The sequence below is a fragment of the Sebastes umbrosus genome, chromosome 14 (genome assembly GCF_015220745.1).
Source record: "Sebastes umbrosus isolate fSebUmb1 chromosome 14, fSebUmb1.pri, whole genome shotgun sequence".
NCBI classification, from domain to species: Eukaryota; Metazoa; Chordata; class Actinopteri; order Perciformes; family Sebastidae; genus Sebastes; species Sebastes umbrosus.
In genome coordinates this window covers 1074108-1101779 of record NC_051282.1, presented here as the reverse complement: position 1 = coordinate 1101779, position 27672 = coordinate 1074108, and the positions used below count along the sequence as shown (strand labels likewise).

General features: G+C 42.8%; 2 protein-coding genes and 2 long non-coding RNA genes across 4 annotated transcripts in view; 1 reads left to right on the top strand and 3 right to left on the bottom strand.

The window, feature by feature from the left end:
- csnk1da (casein kinase 1, delta a) lies at positions 1-26272 on the bottom strand. Its single transcript, XM_037791255.1, is given in 10 exon segments — positions 1-2909; positions 5089-5198; positions 5413-5581; positions 7652-7800; positions 7904-7987; positions 7990-8073; positions 8164-8392; positions 8504-8652; positions 12640-12750; positions 25817-26272. Coding segments are annotated over 10 exon segments (1212 nt in total). The 5' UTR covers positions 25893-26272; the 3' UTR covers positions 1-2858.
- Positions 18666-20428, bottom strand: LOC119501134. The gene is made up of 2 exons (XR_005209765.1): positions 20056-20428; positions 18666-20007 (listed from the first exon to the last, which is right to left on the bottom strand). It is a non-coding gene; the product is annotated as an uncharacterized LOC119501134 (long non-coding RNA).
- LOC119501137 lies at positions 23940-25810 on the bottom strand. Its single transcript, XR_005209768.1, has 2 exons — positions 24728-25810; positions 23940-24543 (listed from the first exon to the last, which is right to left on the bottom strand). It is a non-coding gene; the product is annotated as an uncharacterized LOC119501137 (long non-coding RNA).
- The window catches only part of engase (endo-beta-N-acetylglucosaminidase), a 32175-nt gene continuing 29571 nt past the window's right edge, over positions 25069-27672 (top strand). The window contains exon 1 of the mRNA XM_037791199.1: positions 25069-25186. The gene's annotated coding sequence lies outside the window, so the exon portion shown is untranslated. The remainder of the gene's footprint in view (positions 25187-27672) is intronic.

Below are 27672 nucleotides of genomic sequence, written 5' to 3'. Positions count from 1 at the left end.
TCTAAATGTCTCTTTTAATATCAGCCGGCCAAATCAATAAAAAGCAACATATACAAGTACTTATTAATTTATTTACACTTTTAAAATACACAAATACAGTGGCATTACAAATGAGGAGCAAAAGTCTTAAGGTGGGAGTGGAAAGAAAGATTTCCCATGAATCCACAGTGAGAGATGCATTGTGGGACATGATATCCACCGCACAGTTAAAAGCAAAACAGGACAGGAGGTGACGAAATAAGAAACAACAGAGAAGCAGACATGGAAAACTATGATCCCTTGTACAGTGTACTTGCATCTACCAAAGCCATCATCAGTGAGACAAACAAGCTAATCATCACTTTTTTTGTTTGTTTTTCAAGCCCACAGGTGAGGTATATTTAAAAAAACTCTAATGGAGTGAGGCGTTCCCAGTCCCTCTGTACGCCGCCGTCATCCAGAGCCGTACAGCGGCTCGTATGGACGTGGCAGACGGAGTAAGCACATCCTATACACGACAACAGAACAAACATGTACAAATTACCACTACAACCCCCCCTACTCCCCCCCCCTCCCTCCAACTACATAAAATGGTCTACAATACTCTGCAACCGGTCTACCACATCGAGGATTTTCTACTTCAAAATCTTCAGGATTCATTGGTCGGATGGAAAAGAGCCACAGGAGCAGCTCCGGTACCGCTGGGGCCTCCTTAAGACAACTCTCCAGAACCTCTCCCTCAGAACCGCCTGATGTTTAAGCTCACCGGTCCATTTTCCACCCGGACTATCACATCGCTCGTCTGACCTCCTCATGATGTCCCAAACTAGTTCCATTAAGCCTGGGGACTTCTTTAGTCCACGTGTCTCTGACCTTATAGTGCTCCATCGCTTTTGAAATGTCACCATAGATTTAATGTATTGAGTGGAATTAGCAACTCTAGCATTTTAGTATACGCTTCCGTAGAGTCGTTGGACTTTTAAATAGATTGAAAGAGAAATGGTAAAAATTGAAGCAACAGGGGCGAAGAAAGGAGTCCTCCTTGAGCCTACATTTCCCATAATACAACTAGATCGTGTGTAAAATCCATCAGACCGGCACATACGGGTATGTTGGCCGATTCCGACCAAACTCGCTTCGGGAGTTGTTTGTTTTGCTTACTAGGATGTGTTTCTCCAACATGATCCTGCAACTGGACACAAACATAGAACGACCACCGTGCCTCGTGGTGGAGTTTTGATGGATTGACCAGCTCCTTGTTTGCTCAGTACGCCAGTAGTATGATGATGATCATTTATCACGTGTGCTCTTTGTAGTGTATACCGGGCTGTTACTGGAGTGGCCCGTCCAGACATCAGGCTGCAGCTCCCGTACATGATGTCATCAATAAGAGGCCGCTAACACGCCACGCTTAAAAACACATGGAAAACGCCGGCTCTCATCCTTTCATCCAAGGTGCTTGGGAGGTTGCTCTCCAGTCACGCCCACCGTTACTAAGCAACCGAAACCTGCGTGCTGTGATGACGATGAAGATGAAGATGAAGTTGTGATAATTTAGCAGGAAGTCTCAGTGACTAAAACAAAGAGAAATGGATATCCAGCAGCGTCAGTCCGTCACAGTAACTTTACTGCTCCATGTGTCGGAGTCAGACAGGCCTTTCATCTGGATGTTGTGACGTCATCACTCATTAAAACGCTCCGTGGGACAGATGGAAAGCTTTGTCCTCCACGTATTTACTGGAGAGAGAACAGATATTGGTTGTTCCGCGTCACATGATGTGCAGTGCGCGCTGCAGCGTTCCAAAAGTTGAACTATATTTATCTCGGAGAGCAGCCGTCGTTCCCTGAAAAATAGGTGCTTAGGAACGCTTGCACTGCAATGGTGTCGCTCTGGTGTTTGAGTGCGCCCTCCGCAACGCCTACATTGAAAACAACGGATTTGAGGGAGCAAAACGGCGACATGTGAACGGCCCCTCGGACAGACGGCGAGTTTTAAACAAGGTCTAAGTAGAAGATGGCCAGAGGTGTAATTGATGGCAGAGGGTTCGGTGGTCAAGAGGGAGGTTAGGAGGCAAAGGAGTAAAGAAAATCCGCCCCACCCCCCAAGACAGAACCACACAGACACACACACAAAACTACATCACTATGCACCGGGTTAAAAACAACATCTCATCCATTCAATGTGGACAGACTGTTCCATTCACAGACCCCCCCCCAGCAGCACACTGCAGTCACAACCTGAAGACTGACAGAAAAATGTGCTGCGTGTTTTTGGATTTACTGGTTCCAACGCACCTGAGGAGGACAAAACAACAAGTCATACTATGGGATCACCTCTGAAAGTCCAACATTAAAAGACCCTTTGTCCCGTATTAAAACCGGCGGAGGGGGGGGGGGTCCTACCTGCAAATCTAAACCTCAAACACTTAAAACTAAAGAAAAACTTGTGGGATTTAAGGAGTCTTTCAGGACACAAAATAAGAGTTTAGGCACTGTCCTTTAACACTGCCACGATGGATCATGTGTTTTTCATAATCAGTAATGTCCCCCACACTATTATCAACAGCTAGCAGACTTGTCCCCCTGTGAAGTCTGATCAGTGGAGCCTTAATGCTAAAGAACAGAAAGAAGTAAAACCAGAGTTAAAAGATGCCAGAGAGAAGTGAATCCATGGCTTCATCGACAGGAAGGAGGAGGGAGGGAGGCCACAGCTGCTACCAGACTGTACTCCACCCGCCGTACGTGTGTGTGTGTGTGTGTGTGTGTGTGTGTGTGTGTGTGTGTGTGTGTGTGTGTGTGTGTGTGTGTGTGTGTGTGTGTGTGCTGCAGGCGGTGCATGTTGAGGCCTCCGTGGTGCTCAGGTGGATGGAGGGAGGGTTTCACCGTGGAGCTGCAGACTGGAGGCCGCTGGGTGTGACCCGGGACAGGGCCTGCAGAGGGCAGAGGAGAGAGGTCGTTATAATGGTGACATCATCATCAACGTCATCAACGCCAACAGCAGTTACTGATGGAGGGGATGTTTCAACAGGAGAGGGGGGGTCTAGATTTTGACTTTACGGGCGTTTTCATATTAGGTATGATTGATCCGGACTGGGCCAGAATCATAGTCCTGAACTCTCTTCTATCATTACTGTGATGAAAAATAAATGATATTGGTTGATTTTGCAGATTGTCAGAAAATAAAATGAATTCAAACTAAATTCTTTTGTAAAACTGAGGTAAGAAAGTGAAAATAGTTGTAAGGCAGCTCTGCTGAAATACAAAGATTCAGACCGAAATGTCAAATCTAATCTAATTGTCTGTGTCTATCTGAGCAGGTTTCATCATTACAAATCCCCTCCAGTGGCAGTAGAACATGTTAAAGTCTTTGACCTCCTGGGGGAGCACTAGGTCTACAGGAAGGAGAAGCATTAAACAGCAGATCCACAGGATGGCAGCAGATGCTCTTAAACTAACATGTTTCTTTCCTCTACTCTCAGTTGTCATTAGTCCGTCTCACTGCATGCTGCTGCTGTCTGGTTGCTTCATGTCAGTGACTGGAAAATGGAAAAAAAGGAAACAAACTAACATCTGGTACAAGAGAAAAGGGAAGTGTGTTGACGCTGACACACACTGTGTTCTCTTGACATATATGGTTCCTTTTTTCTCAGTCTTTGTCACAGATTATATAGATTTCACAATCCATTTACTGTTGAGCAATGCAAAGCCATCCCTTTGTTTTTTTTAATTCCCATTACCCACCGAATGAATCCTGTCCTGCTCTACTGTAAGGGCACGGCACACCTACAACTGTCACAGTTATTACACAATCACCTGATCGCCCTTATTTAGCATAAACAAACTAGAGAATTTACAGCTGGAGAGTGGATGAGGAGCGTTCCCATCAGCTGTGTAGATAAAGAGTCTCCCTGATGTCAGGACAGTAACATGGAAACACAGAGCTGTTGGACAGGTTCTTCTGTTTGCGGTCTAGTCTCGTTTCCTCGTTGCATATTTACTTTTGAAATCGAGCCTCGTTCTACATTAATAAAGTGCCTTGAACACATTTGGTTCCATTAGGTCGGCCTACACACAGGGTAAGAATATCACCGGCGACCTGTCTGGCCTCGATGACCTTCTGAAAGTCGGATGTCCTGCGGCCACAGCGGCCTTGATGCCCCACCCACACTGCCCCAGCTGATTTTGCCCTTTTCTCCTCTACCTCTTTCCTGTCAACACGGTTTTTAGACACCGGTGTCTTTTACTGGGCAACATAAACGGAAACGCTGCACACATGACCAGTGGTGGGTTTGATTGTGAGCCTGGTATGAACGGAATGAAAACCGGGTTATTTATGCCGATAGGTCACAGCTGCGCAGTGTTCTGGCTGCGATGTGGCCAATTGAGCTGATCGCAGCCTCTCTAGAGGATGATTGGGATTCCACCAGGCGCTCCACAGAGCGCTTCAGAAGCAGCTCTCCACTAAAAACGGTCTATTTCTGATGTACAGTATGTGTCTCCTACACTGGTTGAGGGGATGCACCCAAAACTGCTCTTTAGTCTTTCAAGTAGGAGAACCAATGTGAGCATTCTCCTCCTGATAACAGGCACTGTATGTGAAATATAGATACAAAATAAAAATAATAATAATAATAATAATAATAGGTTTAATGTATTTTTAATAACTAAAACAGTCACAAATCTTTGATCCATGTCATTCATAACTGGACTTTTAATGGTATTAACTGTCTGTAGGCTATAGCACAACAAAGTAGGAAATAACAATAAACAACTTACAAATATTGGTCATTTGTAAATACCCATAAATGATTAATTATAAATGATTTTATGTATTTATTTCACTGATAGTTATACTATGCATTCAAAATAAAATCAACATAGATTTAAATCAAAGCCAAAGACAACAGCAACGCTGTGTAGCCGAATGTTAACACAAACATACAATTAAATCGCTAACCGCAATTATTTGTATGACGGTTAATTGTCAACTAAATTTCATGATTGTGACAGCCCTCATCAGACCTGTTGTGGATTTTGTACATTACATAACTAAGCAGTGTGTGTGTGTGTGTGTGTGTGTGTGTGTGTGAGTGTGTGCATTTGTGTTACCTGTGAGGACATGCGCGATGTGTCCTGGCGTCCCGTCAGGTCTGAAGACGAGATGTTGACGGGTGCCCCACGATGAAGACGCATGCTCACCTTCCTCTCCTTCTCCATACCTGAAAGGTCAACATGAGCTCAATACAAACACTGGATCACCTGTCAGGTAGTGTCACCGGTCAGCTTTCCTTCTTACTCTTACTCTTACTTCTTACTCTTAAACATGTGTGTGTGTGTGTCTGCTCACCTGTATGTGAGGCGGGGTTGAGTGCTGTGTGTGTGTGTGTGTGTGTGTGTGTGTGTGTGTGTGTGTGTGTGTGTGTGTGTGCTGACCTGTGTGTGAGGCGGGGTTGAGTGGCGAGGGGGCAGCGGCGTCCTGAGTAGCCCTGGCTCTTCCTGAGGCCGAGGGAATGCCCCTGGCCCCGGGGTTCCTGCTGTGCCTCAGCCTCTCCTCCCGCTCCCGACGCTCCCTCTCTGCGTCCTCCACGGCCCTGTTGGCACCCTGACAAACACACACACACACACACACACACACAGTTTGTCTTCTTCATATCTAGGAGCAGTTGCCTGTTCATGCAAGGACCTCCTACACTCCTACAGACAGATTTGTTATGAAGTCAGTTTATGGCATTCATCTGTCAAACTTGGAACTCTTAGATGTGAATGAAATTCCAGAGTGATCCAGGCCTGACCTGTGAGTCCAGTACAGATAGTCCACCCCTCTCCACCACTCGGACCAGAGCTTTAGGATATGACAATGGAAATGTTTGTGTCTAGTTTACAGCAAGCATGGATTTCAGTCGGAAATTTGAAAAACCTAATTTTATTTGAAATGTATTAACTAATTTGGGTTCTTATGAATGCGTGCACACCCCCGTGGAACATTCATGAGGGGGAAAAAAATGTTCGAACGGACCTCGATTTCAGCGGATTTCCGTCTGTGGAAATATATATTTGACTAATGAAATCCTTTGTTCCGAGTGATGTCATACAGTCATAGCTAGCTTGCTGCTAAAAGTGGGGGAACGTCTGATCAATTTGGTTTCTCAACAGCCGATATTGTACGACAAACACTGCGACAAAGGAAAGAGAAAATCCAGGCAGAGGGCTGCAGGGTCTCTGCAGAAACAGACACCGCCACACTAGGGGTGTCGCGGTATACCGCTTTTACAGTAATCGCGCTATTGAAAACATGAAAATTGTAATATCGTGTAATTAATCCAGCCACGATTTATCGTGTTTAATTCAATTTAGCTCTTGGTTTAGTCATTTCTCTTTTGTGTTCTCCCACAAGCAGTAAATAAAAGCTCGTAGCAGACATGACGTCATACACGTGCGCCACAAACAGACTATAAAGTAAACGCACCACAAGCAAGCGCACGTCTCGTCTTCGTGATTCTGTCAAAATGACGACGAATGAAAACTAGATACTTTATCGCCCTGCTAAAAACGTAAACTCTGCAGTGTGGGAATTCTTCGGGTTGGTCAAGAAAAGCATACTTCTTCATGACACTGCTCCAGTGAGCAGGGAATGTGGAGCTACAGTGTTAGCCAAAGGAGGGAATATTTTAAACCTGCTGCATAGTCACCTTCACAATCATCATGCTGAACATTTCACCACCGTAGAGCGACTCAGTTGTAACGTTAGCATTACTAAACATGTCAGTTGAGTTATATGACCGGCCGGAACTGAACGGCTTCAACCGTGATAGTGAATGACTATGTTAGCTAGCTAGCTAATATTTGTGCTAAGTAAAGTTGTCTAACTTAATTGAGGTCTGTTCAACAAGACAGTGACAGCTGGTACTTCTCTTGTGGTCAGGCAGCAGCATCCAAGATGTGAGAAATCATCAGGGAGAGAAAAAGGAGCAGGTCAGCTCAGCCTGTTAATTCTATTCTATTAGTTGATTCAGTTCAGACACACTCACTGCCATGTCAACAAACGTTGGACCAAATCAAGTTAAAGATGTACTTTAAGTGATTGCATCATTTTTTAAATGATATTGCAATAATATTGTTATCGTGATATTTTTTGCCGTGATAATCGTATTGAGAAAAATTGCTATGGTGACAGCCCTACGCCACACACAGCTAGTGGGTCAGAAGTGCTGGTTGAGAGGGATTATTTCTCTATAGGTCTATACAGATTATACCTTTAACCCCTCAGACATGCTCTGTCTGGATAGGTTTTGGTTGTGTGGAGTGGGCACTATGTGGGAGGAAACTCATTGGGCCTCATTCACGTAACATGCTGATGTTTAGAGCCTACAGCTGGTTAGTTAGGGTAACAGTTAGCCTGGATCTGTACCAAGGTAAATCAAAGCCTTTTTACATTTCACAAAAGTGGAACAGGACAACGTGGATAATTCACTCCGGATCCTGTGTGCATAGTTGTCATGTGTGAAATTCGTACAGATCTTGAAATATAACACAAAATCAGTGTCTTTAATGCTCAATATTAATAAACCTGGACGTCCTTATAGTAATGTAACCAAATAGAGTTACAATACATTCTCTGAACAGCAAGTTTCACTGGAGATGACAAAATGTCCTCAATGTGATAACAACTTACAAATTTGAGCATGTTCCAGTCGAAGACGTAGTCGTAGGAGAACCCCTGTCTGTGGAAGAGGTTCCTGAAGAGCTGGCGCAGGTACGAGTAGTCGGGTTTGTCGTCGAAGCGCAGAGAGCGGCAGAAGTTCAGATAGGTGGCGAACTCCGCTGTGGGGGGGGGGGGAGGACCGGAGTACATGAACAAAGAGGGTTTGGTTGTGAACATCCTACATGGGACTAATAAAAGACAGGAGGGAGCAGCTGAACGTACATGGGTAGCCTTTGCAGAGGACCTCAATGGGCGTGGACATTTTCTTCTCACTGATGCGTTCGTACTTCTGCCTCTTGGTGGCGGCTTGAGGCCTTGCCAGGGCAGAGAACCCAGGTTGAAGTACATGAGGACGTAGCCCAGCGACTCCAAGTCGTCCCGTCTGGACTGTTCTGTAGACACAGAGGACAAAGTCAGATCAGCAGGGCGGAGGGTCTATCCATTCATGGCACAGGTCAGTATTTTATGGACGCTGGTCTTACCGATGCCCAGATGTGTGTTTATGGAGGCGTAGCGGGCGGTGCCGGTCAGGTTCTTGTTCTCGCGGTAGGGGATGTGCTGGTGTGTGCGGGCGTCGCGATACTTCTTGGCCAGGCCGAAGTCGATGATGTAGACCAGGTTGCCCTTCTTGCCCAGACCCATCAGGAAGTTGTCTGGCTTCACATCTCTGTGGATGAAGTTCTTGGAGTGGATGTATTCAATGCGGCTGATCTAGAGGAAGACATGGGAGAGGATCTGAGGTCAGCCTATACATCAACACAATACAGCTAGCATTGACATAGTCCCTACAGCTAGTAGCTCCTAGTTCTTCTTCTCTCTCACCATCTGGTCGGCCAGCAGCAGGACTGTCTTCAGGCTGAACTTGCGAGAGCAGAAGTTGAACAGGTCCTCCAGACTGGGCCCCAGCAGCTCCATCACCATCACGTTGTAGTCACCCTCGGCCCCGCACCACTTTATCGTCGGGATACCCACTGGAGGAGAGGAGGGAGGGAGGAGGGGGAAAGGGGAATATTAAAGAGGAACTACGCCCATTTTCATAATTCATACATGTTATTCCTATGGTCTAAGACAGTTCAATAATATTAGTAAAGATGAACAACTCTCTCCCAAATCCAAAAACTAGAGCGCTAAAAACATCAAGTATAAAGTACGGGGTTGCTCCATAGACAATGAACAGGAAGAGATGTTCTAGATGACTCTGAGAGCAGCCAGGAGAACATTGTTGTTTCACTACTGACAACACTACAATAGAATAAGGGTGATTTCACATCAGGGACCCGGGCCCGGATCCGAGTACACTTGTCCCCAAAGTCCAGTTGGATTGATCAGCGTGAACGCTCGGGCACGGTTCGTTGATCCGTACTCGAGTCCACTTGAAAAGGTGGTCTGGAGTACGGATCATGTGTACTCGGGTACGGTTTGCATCAGGTGTGAAAGCCAACCGTACCAAAACACGGAAGTGGACCGCTATTTAACCCGAGTAACGTTAGCAGTTAGCGAGTAGTTGAGAAAGGGCAGGCTTTTTTCAACAGCAAACTACTAATAGAAATAACCCTCCCGCAGTATCTAATGCTCTTTACAATCACAATACGTTAAAGTAGTCTGCTGCAAGCTGGTGTAATGCTACTGTAGAGAATAACATGCAGATGAGCACGCACACACACTGTCCATGCCCCCCCCCCCCCCACACACACACACACACACACGCACGCACACACACACACAGGAGCAGGGTGAAGGCAGAGGCCAGCTGGTTTAGTAGTAGCTAGTAATTGGCTGATGTTTCCAAGGCAAAGAGGCCATCTGGCATTTCCTTCTATAGGCAGAGAGCAACTAAATTCTGTTGCTCAGCACTTAGTGCACGCACACACACACACACACACCTATTTATATACATACTATTTATATATATATATATATATATATATATATATATATACACACACAAACACAGATATATCCCACAGTCTGGGTATGCCACCATGCCCCCACACATCCTACCATGCTGTGTGCACAGTTGTGCTTACAGAGACAAACCGTCTCTAGTACATGCAAGAAGACAGTCTGCTATGAAGACAGAAAACACAACTAGTTTAAAGGAGACCTAGGATGCTTATTTTCAGGTTCATACTTGTATTGTGGGTTTCTACTAGAACATGTTGACATGGTTTAATATCCTCATACTGGCTGTGTTGCAGCACCTCTTTTCACCCTCTGACTGAAACATTTGAGCTCCTAGATCGAGCTCTTGGACTTTGGGCTTTGTAACTTTGCAGACCGTTTACAACAAAAAACTACAGTATATAACACACTAAAGGAAAGGGGAAAAGCATAATAGGTCCTCTTTAAAATGCACTACTTTGGCTCTGATGCAGCCATCTATAGTCATGACTGTGTAGTCTGACTCAATGTCCCGCCCACAGCACTATCTGATTGGTTACACATCACGAGTAATAGCCTATCAACGCCAACCAAGGTGGCTATGCCACAGATGGGCACAGCTGCTCTGGGAGGTAACGTAAGGCAGCAGATATTGCTGACGTTGCCTTCAACATTACAATCCTCTACGCTGAAGTTGCAAAAACAACCAGAGGTTCCTGGTAACGTTCTGCTGTGGTGGCACAACAACAATAGAGATTTGTGCAATAACGTTGGTGTCACGTCTACACTTTTGTCCATTCACTCTTGATGGAACACTTCTAAATTTTGACCCCAAGATTTGAATTTTTACTACAAACATATATCGGTTCCAAATATCGGTCTGCTTGATTATTGATAATAGGTATCAGCCGTGAAAAACGTGTTGTAGAGACTACTACCAGCTCAGTAGTCTCTATAACATGTTGTAGAGACTACTAATACCTCAGTAGTCTATAACGTGTTGTAGAGACTACTACTAGCTCAGTAGTCTATAACGTGTTGTAGAGACTACTACTAGCTCAGTAGTCTATAACATGTTGTAGAGACTACTAATACCTCAGTAGTCTATAACGTGTTGTAGAGACTACTACTACCACCTCCGCAGTCTATAACGTGTTGTAGAGACTACTACTACCTCCGTAGTCTATAACGTGTTGTAGAGACTACTAATACCTCAGTAGTCTATAACGTGCTGTACAGACTACTACTAGCTCAGTAGTCTACGTGTTGTAGAGACTACTACTACCTCCGTAGTCTATAACGTGTTGTAGAGACTACTACTACCTCCGTAGTCTATAACGTGTTGTAGAGACTACTAATACCTCAGTAATCTATAACGTGTTGTAGAGACTACTAATACCTCAGTAGTCTATAATGTGTTGTACAGACTACTACTAACTCAGTAGTCTATAACGTGTTGTAGAGACTACTAATACTAGCTCAGTAGTCTATAACGTGTTGTAGAGACTACTACTAGCTCAGTAGTCTATAACGTGTTGTAGAGACTACTAATACCAGCTCAGTAGTCTATAACGTGTTGTAGAGACTACTAATACCAGCTCAGTAGTCTATAACGTGTTGTAGAGACTACTGCTAGCTCAGTAGTCTATAACGTGTTGTAGAGACTACTACTACCTCAGTAGTCTATAACATGTTGTAGAGACTACTAATACCTCAGTAGTCTATAACGTGTTGTAGCGACTACTACTAGCTCAGTAGTCTATAACGTGTTGTAGAGACTACTAATACCTCAGTAGTCTATAACGTGTTGTAGCGACTACTACTAGCTCAGTAGTCTATAACGTGTTGTAGAGACTACTACTACCTCCGTAGTCTATAACGTGTTGTAGAGACTACTACTACCTCCGTAGTCTATAACGTGTTGTAGAGACTACTAATACCTCAGTAGTCTATAACGTGTTGTACAGACTACTACTAGCTCAGTAGTCTACGTGTTGTAGAGACTACTACTACCTCCGTAGTCTATAACGTGTTGTAGAGACTACTAATACCTCAGTAGTCTATAACGTGTTGTACAGACTACTAATACCAGCTCAGTAGTCTATAACGTGTTGTAGAGACTACTACTAGCTCAGTAGTCTATAACTTGTTGTAGAGACTACTACTAACTCAGTAGTCTATAACGTGTTGTAGAGACTACTAATACCAGCTCAGTAGTCTATAACGTGTTGTAGAGACTACTACTAGCTCAGTAGTCTATAACGTGTTGTAGAGACTACTAATACCAGCTCAGTAGTCTATAACGTGTTGTAGAGACTACTAATACCAGCTCAGTAGTCTATAACGTGTTGTAGAGACTACTACTAGCTCAGTAGTCTATAACGTGTTGTAGAGACTACTACTAGCTCAGTAGTCTATAATGTGTTGTAGAGACTACTAATACCTCAGTAGTCTATAATGTGTTGTAGCGACTACTACTAGCTCAGTAGTCTATAACGTGTTGTACAGACTACTACTAGCTCAGTAGTCTATAACATGTTGTAGAGACTACTAATACCTCAGTAGTCTATAACGTGTTGTAGCGACTACTACTAGCTCAGTAGTCTATAACATGTTGTAGAGACTACTAATACCTCAGTAATCTATAACGTGTTGTAGACTACTGCTAGCTCAGTAGTCTATAACGTGTTGTAGAGACTACTACTACCTCAGTAGTCTATAACGTGTTGTACAGACTACTGAGCTGGCAGAACTTTTACATCAACATGTTCTCCCACTTCATTATTCACAGTGATCAGGGAGGAAATTTGGCCACAAACTAAGATCCTTCCTTAAGATGGACTGAATGCACACTCACCCCTTACCCTCTAACCAATAGCTAGCTCTGGTCAGCTCTCCAGTTAACTCAATATACACGGTTTGATCAATCATCTCCTATACAGCTAATGATGTACAATGGTGAATGAGTGCTGGCTTATAAATATTGATGTGGACTACTCAGTTGATAAAAGCACAAACAAGAGTTTACAGAGAGGCAGGATGTGTGTGTACATAGTGTTAGTTAGAGAATACAATACCTCCACCCTGCATCATCTTGTAGATTTTGCTCTCTATGTGGAGCTGTGGGTGTTTGGTCTTCACACATTCCAACTTGATGGCTACCTCCTCTCCAACGGAGATGTCAGTACCTGGACAGACAGACAGAGAGACGGAGACAGATAGAGAGGTGAGCTACAATGAGACACATCACATCATGTTGCTTCAACAATGTTTACCACTATGGCTACTGATTTATCTAATCTGCAGCACGGAGTATGGACAAGTCAAAGAAGTATTGTCAGGTCAAAGTCCAGTGTAATATCACGTCTTTACCTCATATTTATCCGAGTCCATCAATTCTGTGAAGCTAATATAAGACAATAAATAACTGGCTTTGTCCACCGGGTCCATAGTGAGCACATTAGCTGCTGGTCACAGAAGAAATGTATACATCACTGTGGTGGTGCCGCATAACTTTGTGCGATTTCCCTGGAATCCGCCCCGTTGTCACCGATGACATGCATTAAGAATAACTATATAGAGACAGTCGATCTTCTCACTGATGGTCTCGTTTGCTTATGTATGTCATATAGACCCTTTTACAGCTGATGTCATGATGAGGTCATGGTGTTAGCTGGAGGCTAAACAAAGGAAAGACTGGAGGCTAACACTAGCAGTGGGCTAAAGTTCCACATCTAAAATGTCCAGATATCACAGACATTACAGATGACTAACTGTGATTGGAGGCTCTAGCGAGCTACAATATCAGAGGAACGTTTCAGAGATGGAGAGTAAATGTTGCTAATATTTAGCCTTCTGCTAACAGCAGCCGTGAAGCGTTGGCTGCTGTTAGCAGAAGGCTAAACTATTAGCAACCCTTTCTCTGCGTCTCTGAAACGCTTCTCCGATATTGTCCGACTCTCTTTCTGACTGACTTTACTGAAGGATAGTTAACTATAGACATCCAGAGATTTATACGCCCTCAATTTATCTTTACAGCGCTGCCGTTGGCCACCAGCCCGCTGGTCGGACGCAAGGCTACTTAGCTAGCTTAGCTTGCTAATTCCACCATGCTGTCATGAAACACAGAAAATGAGATGAACAAAGTTGTCCTCCTCTGGTGATAGCACTGTGCTTTCCTACACTGTGACCACAGTGTGAGGATGAAGCATTAAGTTGTTACTCATTTAGCGACTGGCTAGTTAGCTAGCTTAGCTTAGTAATTCCACCATGCTATAGAAAATGAGTCCAACAGAGGACAGCGCTGGGTCACGGTCCCTCTGTCTCACTCCTCACTGCTAGGAGACGACTTCACCGGGAGGAGAGCAGGCGGTAGCCAGCTAGCTGGTCAGTCTCTGGACCAGCTAGCTGGCTAACTAGCCAGTTCTAGAGACAGACAAGCTAGCTAGCTAACTAGCCAGTTCTAGAGATAGACAAGCTAGCTAGCTAACTAGCCAGTTCTAGAGATAGACAAGCTAGCTGGCTAACTAGCCAGTTCTAGAGATAGACAAGCTAGCTGGCTAACTAGCCAGTTCTAGAGACAGAAAAGCTAGCTAGCTAACTAGCCAGTTCTAGAGATAGACAAGCTAGCTGGCTAACTAGCCAGTTCTAGAGACAGAAAAGCTAGCTAGCTAACTAGCGTTATCCAGCCGTCTCCTCCTCCTGCAGTAGTCTAGACCGCGTAGGGGTCTAATCTGGTCCCGTTGGTTCATGTTAACTTTCTCAACTACCACTGGTGATCCTGGAGAGAGAGACAGCACATGTTGAGAGAAACTAGGATTATCTTCAGACATTATTAAAAAAAACAAGCCAACAATACTTGCTAGCCAGCGTTAACTAACGTGTTCAGAGAATTATTAAATTGTGACCGTTTCCTAACCAGTTAAATGTTCATAGCACCTCATAGTAACTGTAACACAGCAAAGCCAGCCAACCTGGAAGAGAAACCAACAGTGTGTACTGTATGTACCCTGCTCCTCTTTCATGGATCTCCTTCACAGCTATAATTACATGTTCATCACCAGACAGGAGGATTTACTCTCTGCTGCTCTGTGTGTTCGGGCAAACCAGCGCTTTAGCTGCTTTCTTCCAGTTCCCTCCACATAAACACAGCAACGGAACACCGGCTTACATAATCCCATTTCACACACATGGTCTCATACGGGCAGCGGCTCAATGATGAAGGCTAACAGCAGCACCGATGGAGCATCATTGATTCCTCCGTATGAGGTCATCTGGGTGGGCTGAGCAGCACTCCCCAAGGCGGGGCACACAACCAAGGCCATGACTCACTTTAAAGCTCATATGTTGGATCATTAATACACAAGATCTGTTCAAATACTGCTGAACATAAAGCCTGTGTGTAGGTGGCTGTACAGCATGGAAGAGGGGGCTGAACTGATGCAGGGAAACAAAGGCAGCCCTGCTGCAGATCATCTATACAATCAAAACAGATGACATTGATCTGCCTCTGGCTGGCTACCCAAATCCATCTCAGTCTGGACAGGAACTTTAAAGGGTCAGTACACCACAAATTCCATTGGCCTTCATAGTATCAGGGATGACATTTTGTTTCTCCACAGAAGTGAGAGGAGTGGGGGGGTAAATTTATTAGCATCGGAATATTGTCAGAATATTGTCTTTATAGTTGTTCAATAAGGGTCAAGATGACTATGTTAAATTGCCAAAATGGGAATTATTTATCAACGGGCCCAACAGGACTTTTTCATCGTCTTCCACTGCATTTATTTATTTTTTTAAAGCTACTACGAGGAACTTTCATTTTGTGTTTCCGTTTACCAGAGTTCATTTAGGAAACCTCTCATTATACTGCAGCAGGGTCTGAAAGTCTGCCCCACATGGTCCTAGTTCTGGTTCTCCCGTGCCCCCCTTCCTTCCAGTAGGCCCAGTAATACGGCCTGGGCCTCTTGCAGCGTGGTGTCAGAGCAGCGAGACGAAGCTCTGCTTCTGGCCGGAGGAGGAGACGTTGCTGCTGGGCGTGGAGGCCCCGCTGGAGGAGTTTCTGTTGAACCTGCATTCCTCACAGTAACTTTAATGTAGAAACTGCATTCTGTTTTTGCCTTTTACTCATGGCTTTTATCGCACGGCAACTCTCAACTCAAAACCCATTCTTTTATAAATGTATTTACTTGTACTTTTATTTTCTTTGTGACTATATTTTCTTTCTCAAATTATTTGATCTCAAATTTGTTTTATGCACAAAATGCTGGACATATACTTAATAATATAGCAAATAATAAAGATGACAAATTTGTTTTAAGAATTAAGACATTACACATCGATGTGCAAGGTTTTCTGAAATGAAGACAATTGAAAGATTAATTAATAATGCAAATTAGTGTTACTTGCAACCCTAAAATTAACGTGACAGAGTGATTACTTATATTTAACGTGTGTTGTTTCCTTATAGATTTAAACACACTTTGTTCTCCTCTGAGTGACGGGTAAACAAGGGCTGGTCTACTCCGTTTGAATTTCAGCACAACACAAAGACACTTAACTCACAGTGACTTGTTGTTCTAGTTTTGTGCATGGCCAATCAATCAGCCAATCTATCTATCTATCTATCAATCAATCAATCAATCAATCAATCAAAAGTGAAAATGTCCACAAAGGCTCTTCACAGTCTGATCAGCACATTTCAGTTTGTTGTCTGCTTTACTGCATCATAGGAATGTGATTTGTCTGGACAGATTTTTGTAGGGAATGTGTGTTGTCTGGTGTTCACACTAGCTGTGTGTCGGCTGCATGTCTGCTGGGTTTCTGCTGGTGCTGTCAGCCCTTTCTTTCTACATAGAGTTTGCCTTTTAATGGCCATTTAATATCATGATAAATGTGATTTATATTTATTTTAGACAGAGAAAGGTTAAGAAACATGTGGTAATTTGTAAATAATAGTAATAATCCACAATTAAAACTCCATACTATATTCATTCATTGAGCTCTCCAAGTCACTGCATGTTCTAGAACACTGTCCGGCACATATTTCAGAATAAAAGCCTTGTGTTAACAAATGAAGGAATTCTGTCCACAGTAAAAACGCTTGAGGGCTTTTATTTCTAAATGAAAGCAGGAAGTGTTGATTTAAACCCTGTACTTTATCAATTCATGGAGCTCTCTAAGTGACTGCGTGTTCCACAGCACTTACTGCTCATATTTCAGAATAAAAGCCTCGTGTTAACAAATGAAGGAATTCGGTCCATAGAAAAAAATGCCTGAGGGCTTTTATTTTGAAATGAAAGCAGGAAGGGATGATTTAAAAATAAGTCTTTACTTTTTTTCATCTCCGTAACATATTCTACAGATAGACATGGAAACTGTAGTAAAGTCATGCTGATACGATGTTAATTTACAGTCAATAGATCACCTTCACTGTCTGTGACATATTCTAGATGTCTAGACATGTAAACTGTACTAATCTTGCTGTTATGATGATGATAATATACTGACAATAGATCACCTTCACTGTCTGTTGTTGCTGTGAGACGCAGCTGAGACGCGCGCGGCTCGCGTGAAAAATAGGCGAGACCGCTATTCTATAAAAGAGACGCCTCATGCAGGCAGTGTGGCTGCTCTAACCTGTTAAAATGGACGCCGAAATAAAAAACAACAGGTAACGCAGCCGCCATGCGCTCCTGACGTTGGATGTGTGTCCACCACTTAAGATGATCTTTTCCAGATGTTGCTGTGGTGTGAGGTATGTTAAGAGTGATTTTACATCCCCCAATTAGCTCTGAAGTCCATCCTGGCCACACCAATTTAATATTGTAAATATTAAACATGTTCAATATTTACTCTGATGGGATATCCTGAGGTGTGTGGGGAACACAGAGAACAGCCGATGACGCGGTCACGTGGGAAACAACGATAGCCAATAGAGAACCAAGCTGACCGAAGAAGGAAGGACGACCACCGCCGTCATGGCAACCGCGGCGACAACACTTTAATTTAACGTGTCTCCCTGACTTCATCCATCCATCCATCGTTAATTTTCAGTACAAATTAAAAACCAACATGGCTAATTCTTCCTGCCCGTCGTCCTCCATGTTTGTTTAGTCACGTTTGATCGCAAGAGATTTATTCGTGGGACTCTTGTTGTTGATGAGTGAATGTGTTAGTGTGTGGTGTTGCTGTTTCTCTCCACACTATAGGAACTAAACTGTTCAATTTAACACAACATGTTATGTGTGAGCTCTCTCACATTTTACACATCTGGTAAGATCTGAAACATCTGTTAGTGTGGGCCAGCCATTATTGGTATGAAAGTTGTATGTGGCGTGTGTCTGTGTGTGTGTTTTATCCTGAGCGGTGCTGCAGGTGAAACATGTTCAGACACATCCCCCTATCATCCAGAGGTAGAACTACCAAGACCCCATTTACACTCCGTAAAGAACAGAAAGGTTTTATTGTGAATAACTACAAACTATCCCAGGCCTCTCAGGCATTCTAGTATGCACACGTTAATGATCACGGACCAGTCCAGACTTGAACACAGAAGCCCAGCTCGGATTAAACTCACTCTGGAGCGTCTGTAGACATTTACAGCACAGACACGTGATAAGAAAGACGATGTGATGCAAAGCGAGTAAGAGCAGCCACAGGGTGCCAACAATCCCCTTAATACTGTATACTGTAGCAGCATACTGAGGGAGGTGCAACATGTCGCTGTCATCCTGTGCTGGGAGCTGTGGTCCAGGACCAGGACACACACATCCAACCAGCATGTTACTGTAGGATGTCTTCTTACTACAGGGGGAAATGGAATGAGCTATGCAACGGTCTACAAGCAAAGAAAAAAAAAGATTTCTCAACTCCAGAGTTTCTGAGAAGTATCTGTGTGAGATGACGCCAACATAACCACTAGAACGCCTTCGCTGTTTACACAATCACACCACGAAGCTACAGCAGTATCAGTGAGTCACAAGCAGTGCTGGGTCTGAGCATGTCCTCACCTCCCCGCTACTAACGTTAGCTTTGATTATGTAAGTGAACCCATCCCTTTCTGTGTACACCGTTCTCAGTCTCTGTTACACAAGTCCTAGTCAAACAGGTAATAAACTCCTGTCACTACAGTTTACCTTTTTAAGAAAAGCAAAGGGGCTGCATGGTGTTGCTTCAGGTGCCACTGAGTATATGGGGAATAATCCAATTGTGACTTTATTTAGACCAATATTGTGATTCAGAGTGTGATTTTTAAGAAAGTTCCTTATCTTCTTTATTATTCACTATAAACAAGCAATAAATCCTTCTATGGTATGACCAACAGCACACTGGATACAGAGCTCTTATGTAGGCCAGGCCAATGATGACATGAGATGAATTGATCATAGACTGTATACAAACAATGGATGTAGCACGAGGTGAGTGAATCTTTCAGTATCTCATGATTCGATTTGGAATCTCGGGGTCACAATTTGATTCAAAATGGATTCTATATTCAGTACATAGTGGTGCTAATTTCAGGATCTCCGCCAGTCCGCTGTGCTCTAGTAAAGGGAAATTATGGCATGAAAGCAGAGAGTAGAGATTATGGTGTTTTTGTTCTTTTACACACAGTGACGTCACGCTGTACCCAGGCGGCCGTCTACTACAATGCATGTTAGCACCTCCGCCTCCAGTGTTTGCTAGTGTTGCACAGTATACTGATTAGAGGTGGAACGCTTCACAGAATTCACGGTTGGGTTCATATCACGGTTTAGGGTTCGGTTCGGTTCATTTATGTCACAGTGACAAGGTCATGTTCTAATTTCAACATGCTTTTCATTTATTTGGCAAAAATAAGTTAACAAATGTTTGCCTTAACAAAAGTATGGCTTCCATAAGGAACATCAACTCTTCTTCATTGTCAAATCTGAACTGAAAGAAAAGGTCTTCTACAGTCATTAGTGCAAACAAAAAATGCAGCTTTGTTATTTTCCTATAAATATGATGTAATTATAGACTAAGGCCATCAACATACATTGAAGCATAAGCTCAACCAGAACTATACTAAAAAAACAACAACAGTATAACATACAGCATGTGTCAATTCCCTGATTATCATCTCTTAATTGAAAGATGAGTTTTTCTACTCAAACAGTGCAGTATTTGGAGGAATACGGTTGGATTTCTGTACCACTGTGTTATTTAACAATAATTAATAAATATAAAACACATTACAGGGATTGTGCTGCTGGAATTACTGTGTTGCTTAAGTGTCGGCGAGAGGGAATATTATAGCACAAGTAATGTTACGTTAATCATATGCTGAAATCCAGCGTCCTCCACGACTGCATAAGGCTGCATATCTTTCACTATAAACCTCCCCGATGCTGTAGTTGTGTCTTTGGCCTGTCTGAGTCTGAGTCTGCATGTAGAGGCTGTTTAAATGCTGCGGGGAGAAGGAGCTGCTCTTTCCTACCCGACTCTCTCCTCCTTGTGCTATCGACAGACACACCGGAGTGTTGCCGCTAGCATCAACCACACGTGTTGCACAGTGCTCACACAGTCACCGTTTTATCCACCACTTTTTTCCGTCATTTTCATGGTAACACTAAATCCGTAATGCTCCCATAAAGCAGAGCCAAACGATGCTGCTGGATCCTATAACTGGACTTTAATGTGTCCACTCGTCATTTCCTACTTCAGTTTCCAACTGAAGAGGAGACTGGGTCCATGGATGTATCAAGAGAACGACTAGGTCCCGCTTCATCAACGCGTCATATCTTTGGGGTACAACAAATGTGCAGTAAAATCTGGTCTGCACTCGCCGGAATTGAGCCAATAGCAACGCACGACCGCAGTTTCAGTTACACTGCTCATGTGTTATACCCCATACCTCGAGACCCATGTCCACCCGTGTCCCAGCGTCCTTCAATAGGCCTTGAGAGTACCGATACTTCGGTAAAAAAATTTAAAAAATGTGACGGTACACTTTTTCTTCGGTACCAAAGGTACCGAACGATGCCTGTAATGGTCATGTGGTAAAGGAGCGGAGGTACTGGAGATGCGATTCTTCTGGATCTAATGGGGGCAGTATACGCTTACAAGTGTTCTCATCTGTCATGAAATGAAGGAAGAAGAAGAATGCCGTAACAGCACGGAAAAAAACAACAACACGAGACGTGAAAGATGGCATCTGGCTAGTTAGCCAAGCTACGTGCAATGAACGAGAGCGAACACGCTAAGCAACCGACCGGCCAGTTGTTATTATTTTCAGACACACCTCCAACTCCGGGTAGTTTGTGAGCTGCGGCAGGGAATAAATCCGGATCTGTTGAGTGCAAAAGAGGAACCGTTTCCAGTCTCCCTTCTTCACCAAGTTAGCCACCAAGTTAGCCACCAAGTTAGCCACCAAGTTAGCCACCAAGTTAGCCACCAAGTTAGCCACCAAGTTAGCCACCAAGTTAGCCACCAAGTTAGCCACCAAGTTAGCCACCAAGTTAGCCACCAAGTTAGCCACACGCAACGTTACAATAGATTCGCAAAAAATAGAATGCGGTGCAGTAACGGTGCCGTCGTACTTTTCTTTCCAAAGGAGGAAATACACCTCAAAGACAGACATCCAGACAATATTGTTGGTTTTAAATACTTGAATGCCTCTGTTTTTTGTAATGTTCAAATGTTTTAATAAAGGAGTGCGTGTTGAATTACATGGGATTTATTGTCGTTGTTGTTTTTTTACCGTGGTATCGAATTGGTATCGAGAATCGTGTAAATTCAGTGGTATTGATATCGACTACTAGATTTCTGGTACCGTGACATCCCTAATACCAATACTAGAAAGGTATACCGATACTAGAAAGGTATCGGTATACGTTGTTTAAAAAGCCTGTAAACGCTGTTCAATGAGTGATATCAGAATCAGAAATACTTTATTGATCCCCTGGAGAAATTACAGTTGTTCCATTTAAGAATAAAAATATATATAAACATAGATAAGTAAAAAGAAAAATAGAAATAAGAATACAGATGAAATGTAAATATGTGTGCATTACAGGGATGTCACGAGAACGGATACTTCGGTACCACGTCAATGCCAAAAGCTCAAAAAAAACGTGACGTACTCTTTTTCTACCGTATTGAAGGTACCGTACGCTCACAGCTGATAGGTCCGTGGTTTGTTTACATGATGTTAACGTAACGCTGGCTGTTAGGACGCGGTGTTTTAAGTGGTTACGTCTCCATTCTGATCTGGAGCTCACAGCTGATAGGTCCGTGGTTTGTTTACATGATGTTAACGTAACGCTGGCTGTTAGGACGCGGTGTTCTAAGTGGTTACGTCTCCAGTCTGATCTGGAGCTCAGAGCTGATAGGTCCGAGGTATGTTAACGTAACGCTGGCTGTTAGGACGCGGTGTTTTAAGTGGTTACGTCTTCATTCTGATCTGGAGCTCACAGCTGATAGGTCCGAGGTTTGTTTACATGATGTTAACGTAACGCTGGCTGTTAGGACGCGGTGTTTTAAGTGGTTACATCTCCATTCTGATCTGGAGCTCACAGCTGATAGGTCCGAGGTTTGTTTACATGATGTTAACGTAACGCTGGCTGTTAGGACACGGTGTCTCTCTCTCTGTGGCCAAGTTCTCTTCATCATTACGGTTGTTGTTGAATTATTCCTCGTTCGGCTTAACCTAACGATACGTTTCATTTTCAGTCAATGAAACGTCGTGGACTAGTCAATGAAACGTCATGGACAGGCGCGGTAGTACAAAAAGTAGTTAAAAATTGACTTTTGGAAGTTGTGAATCGATTCAGAATCTTAGAAGATAAGAATTGCGATTCTTCATGAACTACTCTTCCAGTTGTGAATATTTGACAGCCAGAGTACAGAGAGTACAAGGCTTGGTTCCAACAGTTGACCTCATCTCCTCCTCCAGCACACTGCTCACACATCGGCAGCATTACTGTTACAACAACATCTAATATCAGCTATTGACAGGTCATATACAGCACACTGTCAAACTTGTATTTCCTCTGCACATTTCACAGTTCCTGAAGTTTTTTCACTCAGATTAACTTCTATTCAAATTTCTTTGGTATAAAATATTTCCATCATACTTGTGATACTTGAACTGCAGGGCGTGTTTAAAGAAGCACGCACTGTTATGGCTGATTAACAATGTTAGGTCACATTGGTCACCAGCCAGTAAATAATGAGTTAGCAGCTGGCAGCTCTCACCATCAGTCCATTAACACACTGGATCTAACTAATGCAGTCATTAACCTCTCCTCCCTCTCCTGTGGCTTCAGACATGGTGCAGAACGAAATGAGGGATGTCGGGGATGTGTTTCAATGCAGCTGTTTTTAGATGGCACAGAATCAGAACTTAAAAAGTACACTAATATTACTTTAATATAACACGTAAACAGCTCAAATATATAGATGTGAGTGGGAATTCGGCTGAATATCAATGTTATGGTGGAGAGCTCAGCCAAAAGACCATCTACTCTTCAAAACTCCAGGTTCACCAGGTCTTTAAAAAGAACTGAAATAATTTTTAGATTTACTAACTATTTAGTATAGTGTTCCCTTAAGGTAAAAAAACATGGTGAAAATGAAGCTGAGACATCACAAAAACATAGTCATCAGCAACAATCTGTGGTCAAAGGCTTCACCGAACATCAGGGAGCCAAACATGTTAACTGACCGATCAAACACTTCCTTTAATCTTTTATAGGGAACCACAGTATGACCAAAGTAGCAGCTTACTTTTAATATATCCTAATTAAGGTCTAATGTATGCGAGATAAAGGCTTACAGGGTAAACGTTAGGGCCGGGACTATACAGCTGTCTCCTGATCACAATACTTGAGTGCCATTTAGATATGTGTTGTGATTTTCAAGTATTGCGATTCTACAATTATTGCCATTCGATATTACTATTTATTGCAATTGTTCTTAACTTTTTTAACTCTAGTCTAGACCATGGGAAAAAGTTGAATCATACACTTCTAGGGACTTTACTTTGGAAAATCTCTAAATGCATCCAGTAAAAATGTTTGATTTTCAGCATGTATGTAGTCAGAGATGTCCTGAAGTCAAATATATCGCCTGGAATACAGACCACCTAGGCTGACTCCATAAATAATGATTTTATGAAATAAATCATTAAAACAGCAAATACTATGTCAGATATTTATTTAGTATATCTCTTGTTTTACACCATCATCTCTTAATTAAAGTGATCATGGGATGAGATGCGTCAGTCTGGGTCCTAAACATTTTACCGGGGGAAACTGTAAATCATGATGTGTAATGCTCATTTAGTGAATGTTACACATCATGATACATAATATATGCAATTTATAGCAAATGGGTTAAAACAAAAGCAACAGTGTGGTCCTCAAAAATGGTTTAATTAACTCATTCGCTGGTTTCAGTTTCTCAAATGTAAGGATTTTCTGCTTTTATTTCATTGTAAACTGAATATTTTTGGGTTTGGGGCTGTTAAAATCAAACAATATGTAGATGTAACCAGCATTTTCCCACCAACAATTAATAGAAGAAATAATGGACTGATTCACCGATACTAATTATAATAGTAGCAGCCCTGATCTCATGTCCTTCCAGACAGAACAGAGTCAGTTTACATCAGTCAGTTTAAGAAGAATGAAATATCTTCTCTATTTCTTATCCAACAGCAGTAATGCACATAATTCTTGGTAAAAACCATTGCCTGTATGTTTGTTCATTTCTAAATTCAGCCATACTGAATGATATCAATAATCTCACTTTGTACCATAATGAAATCATATTGTGAGTGAGTGCCAAGAGTGACACCGGGGTCGATTAGATGATCAGTCCACAGCCAGTAAAAACACTTCATGAATTAATAATGTCTCCTCTCCATTGTTGTTCAGATGACGAAGTCTGAAGCTGGGAAATGTGATCAGCTGTTGTCCAACACTGTTGCCAAGAGCTGTGGACCTCCAATATGGCCACTGGAGGATGCATTACAATGAAGGTGATGGAACTCAATGTCCCTGCTGTTTAATACATTCACTGCATATTCATAGATAACAATGTTTAACGCTTTAAATGATCTAGGTTTTTCTAGGTCTTACTGTATGTAGAGAATAATATCTAACCAGCACAGCTAATGTTTCTAATCTCTTCTACATTTACCTTCAGTGGGAGGAAACACAGCCAATCAATAGGTCACAGCCCTTGTTGGCACTCTGTAGATGAAACTCAGTGATAATATATGGACATGTCCTTTCAGGTACTCAACAAGCAGCGGGAGTTATTAAGCAGTTTCATGTCAGAGACACCTCAGCTGGTCTAATGTAGTCTCAAGGAGCCAGTTTCATTACAAACACATCCTCACACATTTAACAGCATGGTTACTGTCAGGAAGACGTGTGAAATTAAACCGTATAAACCTCTAGAAACCTGTCAGGGAAATACTCCTGTTTAAGAAGCCAACAGGCTAACGTTAGCTAGCTGCTGGCTTTCAGGTGAAACTCTTGTTAGGAACAGAGGAGGAGAGTGGAGCGACCTGCTGTGTTTAGAGGTGGCTGTTCAGCATCAGTAGGTCAGGTACCACCTCAGTAAAGCCTGTCCCCGGTCTACTGCTGCCTCCAGGTCAGTAGAGTCCACTCAAACATTAGCTAACGTTAGCTGATGGAGGCTTTAAACGTTAGCTGATAGCTGATGGAGGCTTTAAACTTTAGCTGATAGCTGATGGAGGCTTTAAACGTTAGCTGATAGCTGATGGAGGCTTTAAACGTTAGCTGATAGCTGGTGGAGGCTTTAAACGTTAGCTGATGGATGCTTTAAACGTTAGCTGTTAGCTGATGGAGGCTTTAAACGTTAGCTGTTAGCTGGTGGAGGCTTTAAACGTTAGCTGTTAGCTGATGGAGGCTGTAGCTGTGGTTGCACAGCAGACAGCCGTCAGCTTACAGTCGTGCCGTGTTCACCTGGATGTTAATGTGACGTTATGATCGAGCACAATGAACAGATCCATGGTTTACTGTTAATGATCATAGGCTAGTAGACGTCTTGTTCCTGCTAGCCGCTCTGCTCCACACAGAGTGTTAGCTTCGTAGCTAATGTTGCTAACACTAAACAGTGAACAGCTGATTGATTAGCAGCTCGTTGAGGGAACCAGCTGACGAGCTGCTGGAGCTCCATGTAGCAGGGTTAGCAGGTTAGCAGGGTTAGCAGGTTGGCAGGTTAGTAAAGAGCCAGTAGAGAGCAGATCGCAGGACTTACCCAGGTAGATGTCCCCGAACGATCCACTTCCTATCTTCCTGCCCAGTCTGTAGCGGTTCCCCACTCTCAGCTCCATGGTGAGCGATCTGTGATCGCTAGCTCCACAAATATCCACAAAGGTTCCGGTTTAAAGCCCAAGAGCCGGTTTAACAGCAGAAGCGGTTTTAACATCCGACACAGAAAGCCTTTAGCAGCTCTCCGAGCAACGACGGGCTCTCCTGTCTGTTGTCACCGGATCAACTCAACTCGCACTATCTGTCGCCTCTGCTTTTAAAACACTACTAAACTCATATTGTGATAATACGCAGCTTGTTCAAAAGGGTTACACTTGTACTTTATGCTCTCGCTGGTTTTGATATGGATCCGCGTTAATAGTCCACGGATTAAGACGGATTATGAGGAGGTTCCGTTGGATCTTGTCTCTCTTTGCTGTGTCTGTCAGTAATCTGCTGGAGGTGGCTTTCTGACGTCACTTCCGTGCTGGGCGATGAGGGAGGACGCTCACCACCAGAGAGCTTCTCAGTGAAGAGCGGCCAATAGACACCATGACCGGTAACGGCTGAAAACAGTAGCTCAACCAACCGGATTAGTTTAGTTTGGTTTGATAGGGTTATCAGATCTCCCTCTCTCTCTCTCTCTCTCTCTGTCTCTGTCTCTCTCTCTCTTTCTCTCTCTCTCTCTCTCTCTATATATATATATATATATATCTCCATGAACTACGTCCCCTCACTATTAACAGGGTTTCTGTATCTGATAGAAAGTGTACTAAAGCTTTTATTAGAAATCATCTTGAACATATTACTACTCCATATGTAAATATAGGTGGCTATATTTAAAACGCTATCTTTTTGTTACCTCACAAATATCGAATTACTTATAGAATCAAGGAGTTTAGATTTAAGGTTGCACACATACTATGTACCCTGCTAAAGATAATATTTAAGTTCAACTGTTAACAATAGATGACCTTTTTGTAATTGTGAAGGTGAATACGTGTTTCCTGTTTGTAGATTGTTTTCATGTCACTTCTTTTTGGTTTAATTTACAGCAGAACTTCTCAAAACATTTAGAAAAAGATATCACACTAACAAAGATTGAGATATTCCTCACTGTCAACAATCACAGTTTTTCGGCAGATGATATTTACATAATTCATTTGATTATCTTTGCAAAATATTAAAAAAAAATAATAATATAATTTAACTGCTTCCTGGAAGTAGCTGGTGATAAAAGTAACTTTTAATTTTAAACCTACCATTGATTGATTTGATAAGATTATGCTCCCTGCCGCACTTTTTCTTGTACATTTTGTAGTGTCTCCTTGATTAATTGAATCATTCAATCAATCTGGCTTTTCACAGTCTCCGGATTCAAAATAATAAATTAAATTACATCAGATTAAATTGCGGCCTGTATGGGGTCAGATATATGATCAATTACAGGACGTCTGAAATGTTGTTGGACAAAATTAAATAGGCATCATCCAAAGAGCAGGGTTGGAAATTAGCACCAGCCACCAGCCAAATGCTGGTAAAATATGCAAGTGGCTGCTGGATTTGCTTCACTCACCAGCCAAAAAAACAACAGTAGTCTATAAGTGGCTGGTGGATTTTGGAATCCACCAACCACAGTGGCAGATGGACAAAAAAGTTAATTTCCAACACTGCCTAAGAGGCCATATTAATGTGTAATAATAGACTAGTATGTCCCCATCCTCCTACGCCAGTGTCTTCCAAATTAAAATCAGCACCCACCTATCGCAGAGTTTCAATTCAATTCAATTCAATTTATTATGGCTTCCTTCTAATTTCTATTCTAAGCCATATTTCTTTCGCCAAGAAAACGTGTCAACAAGG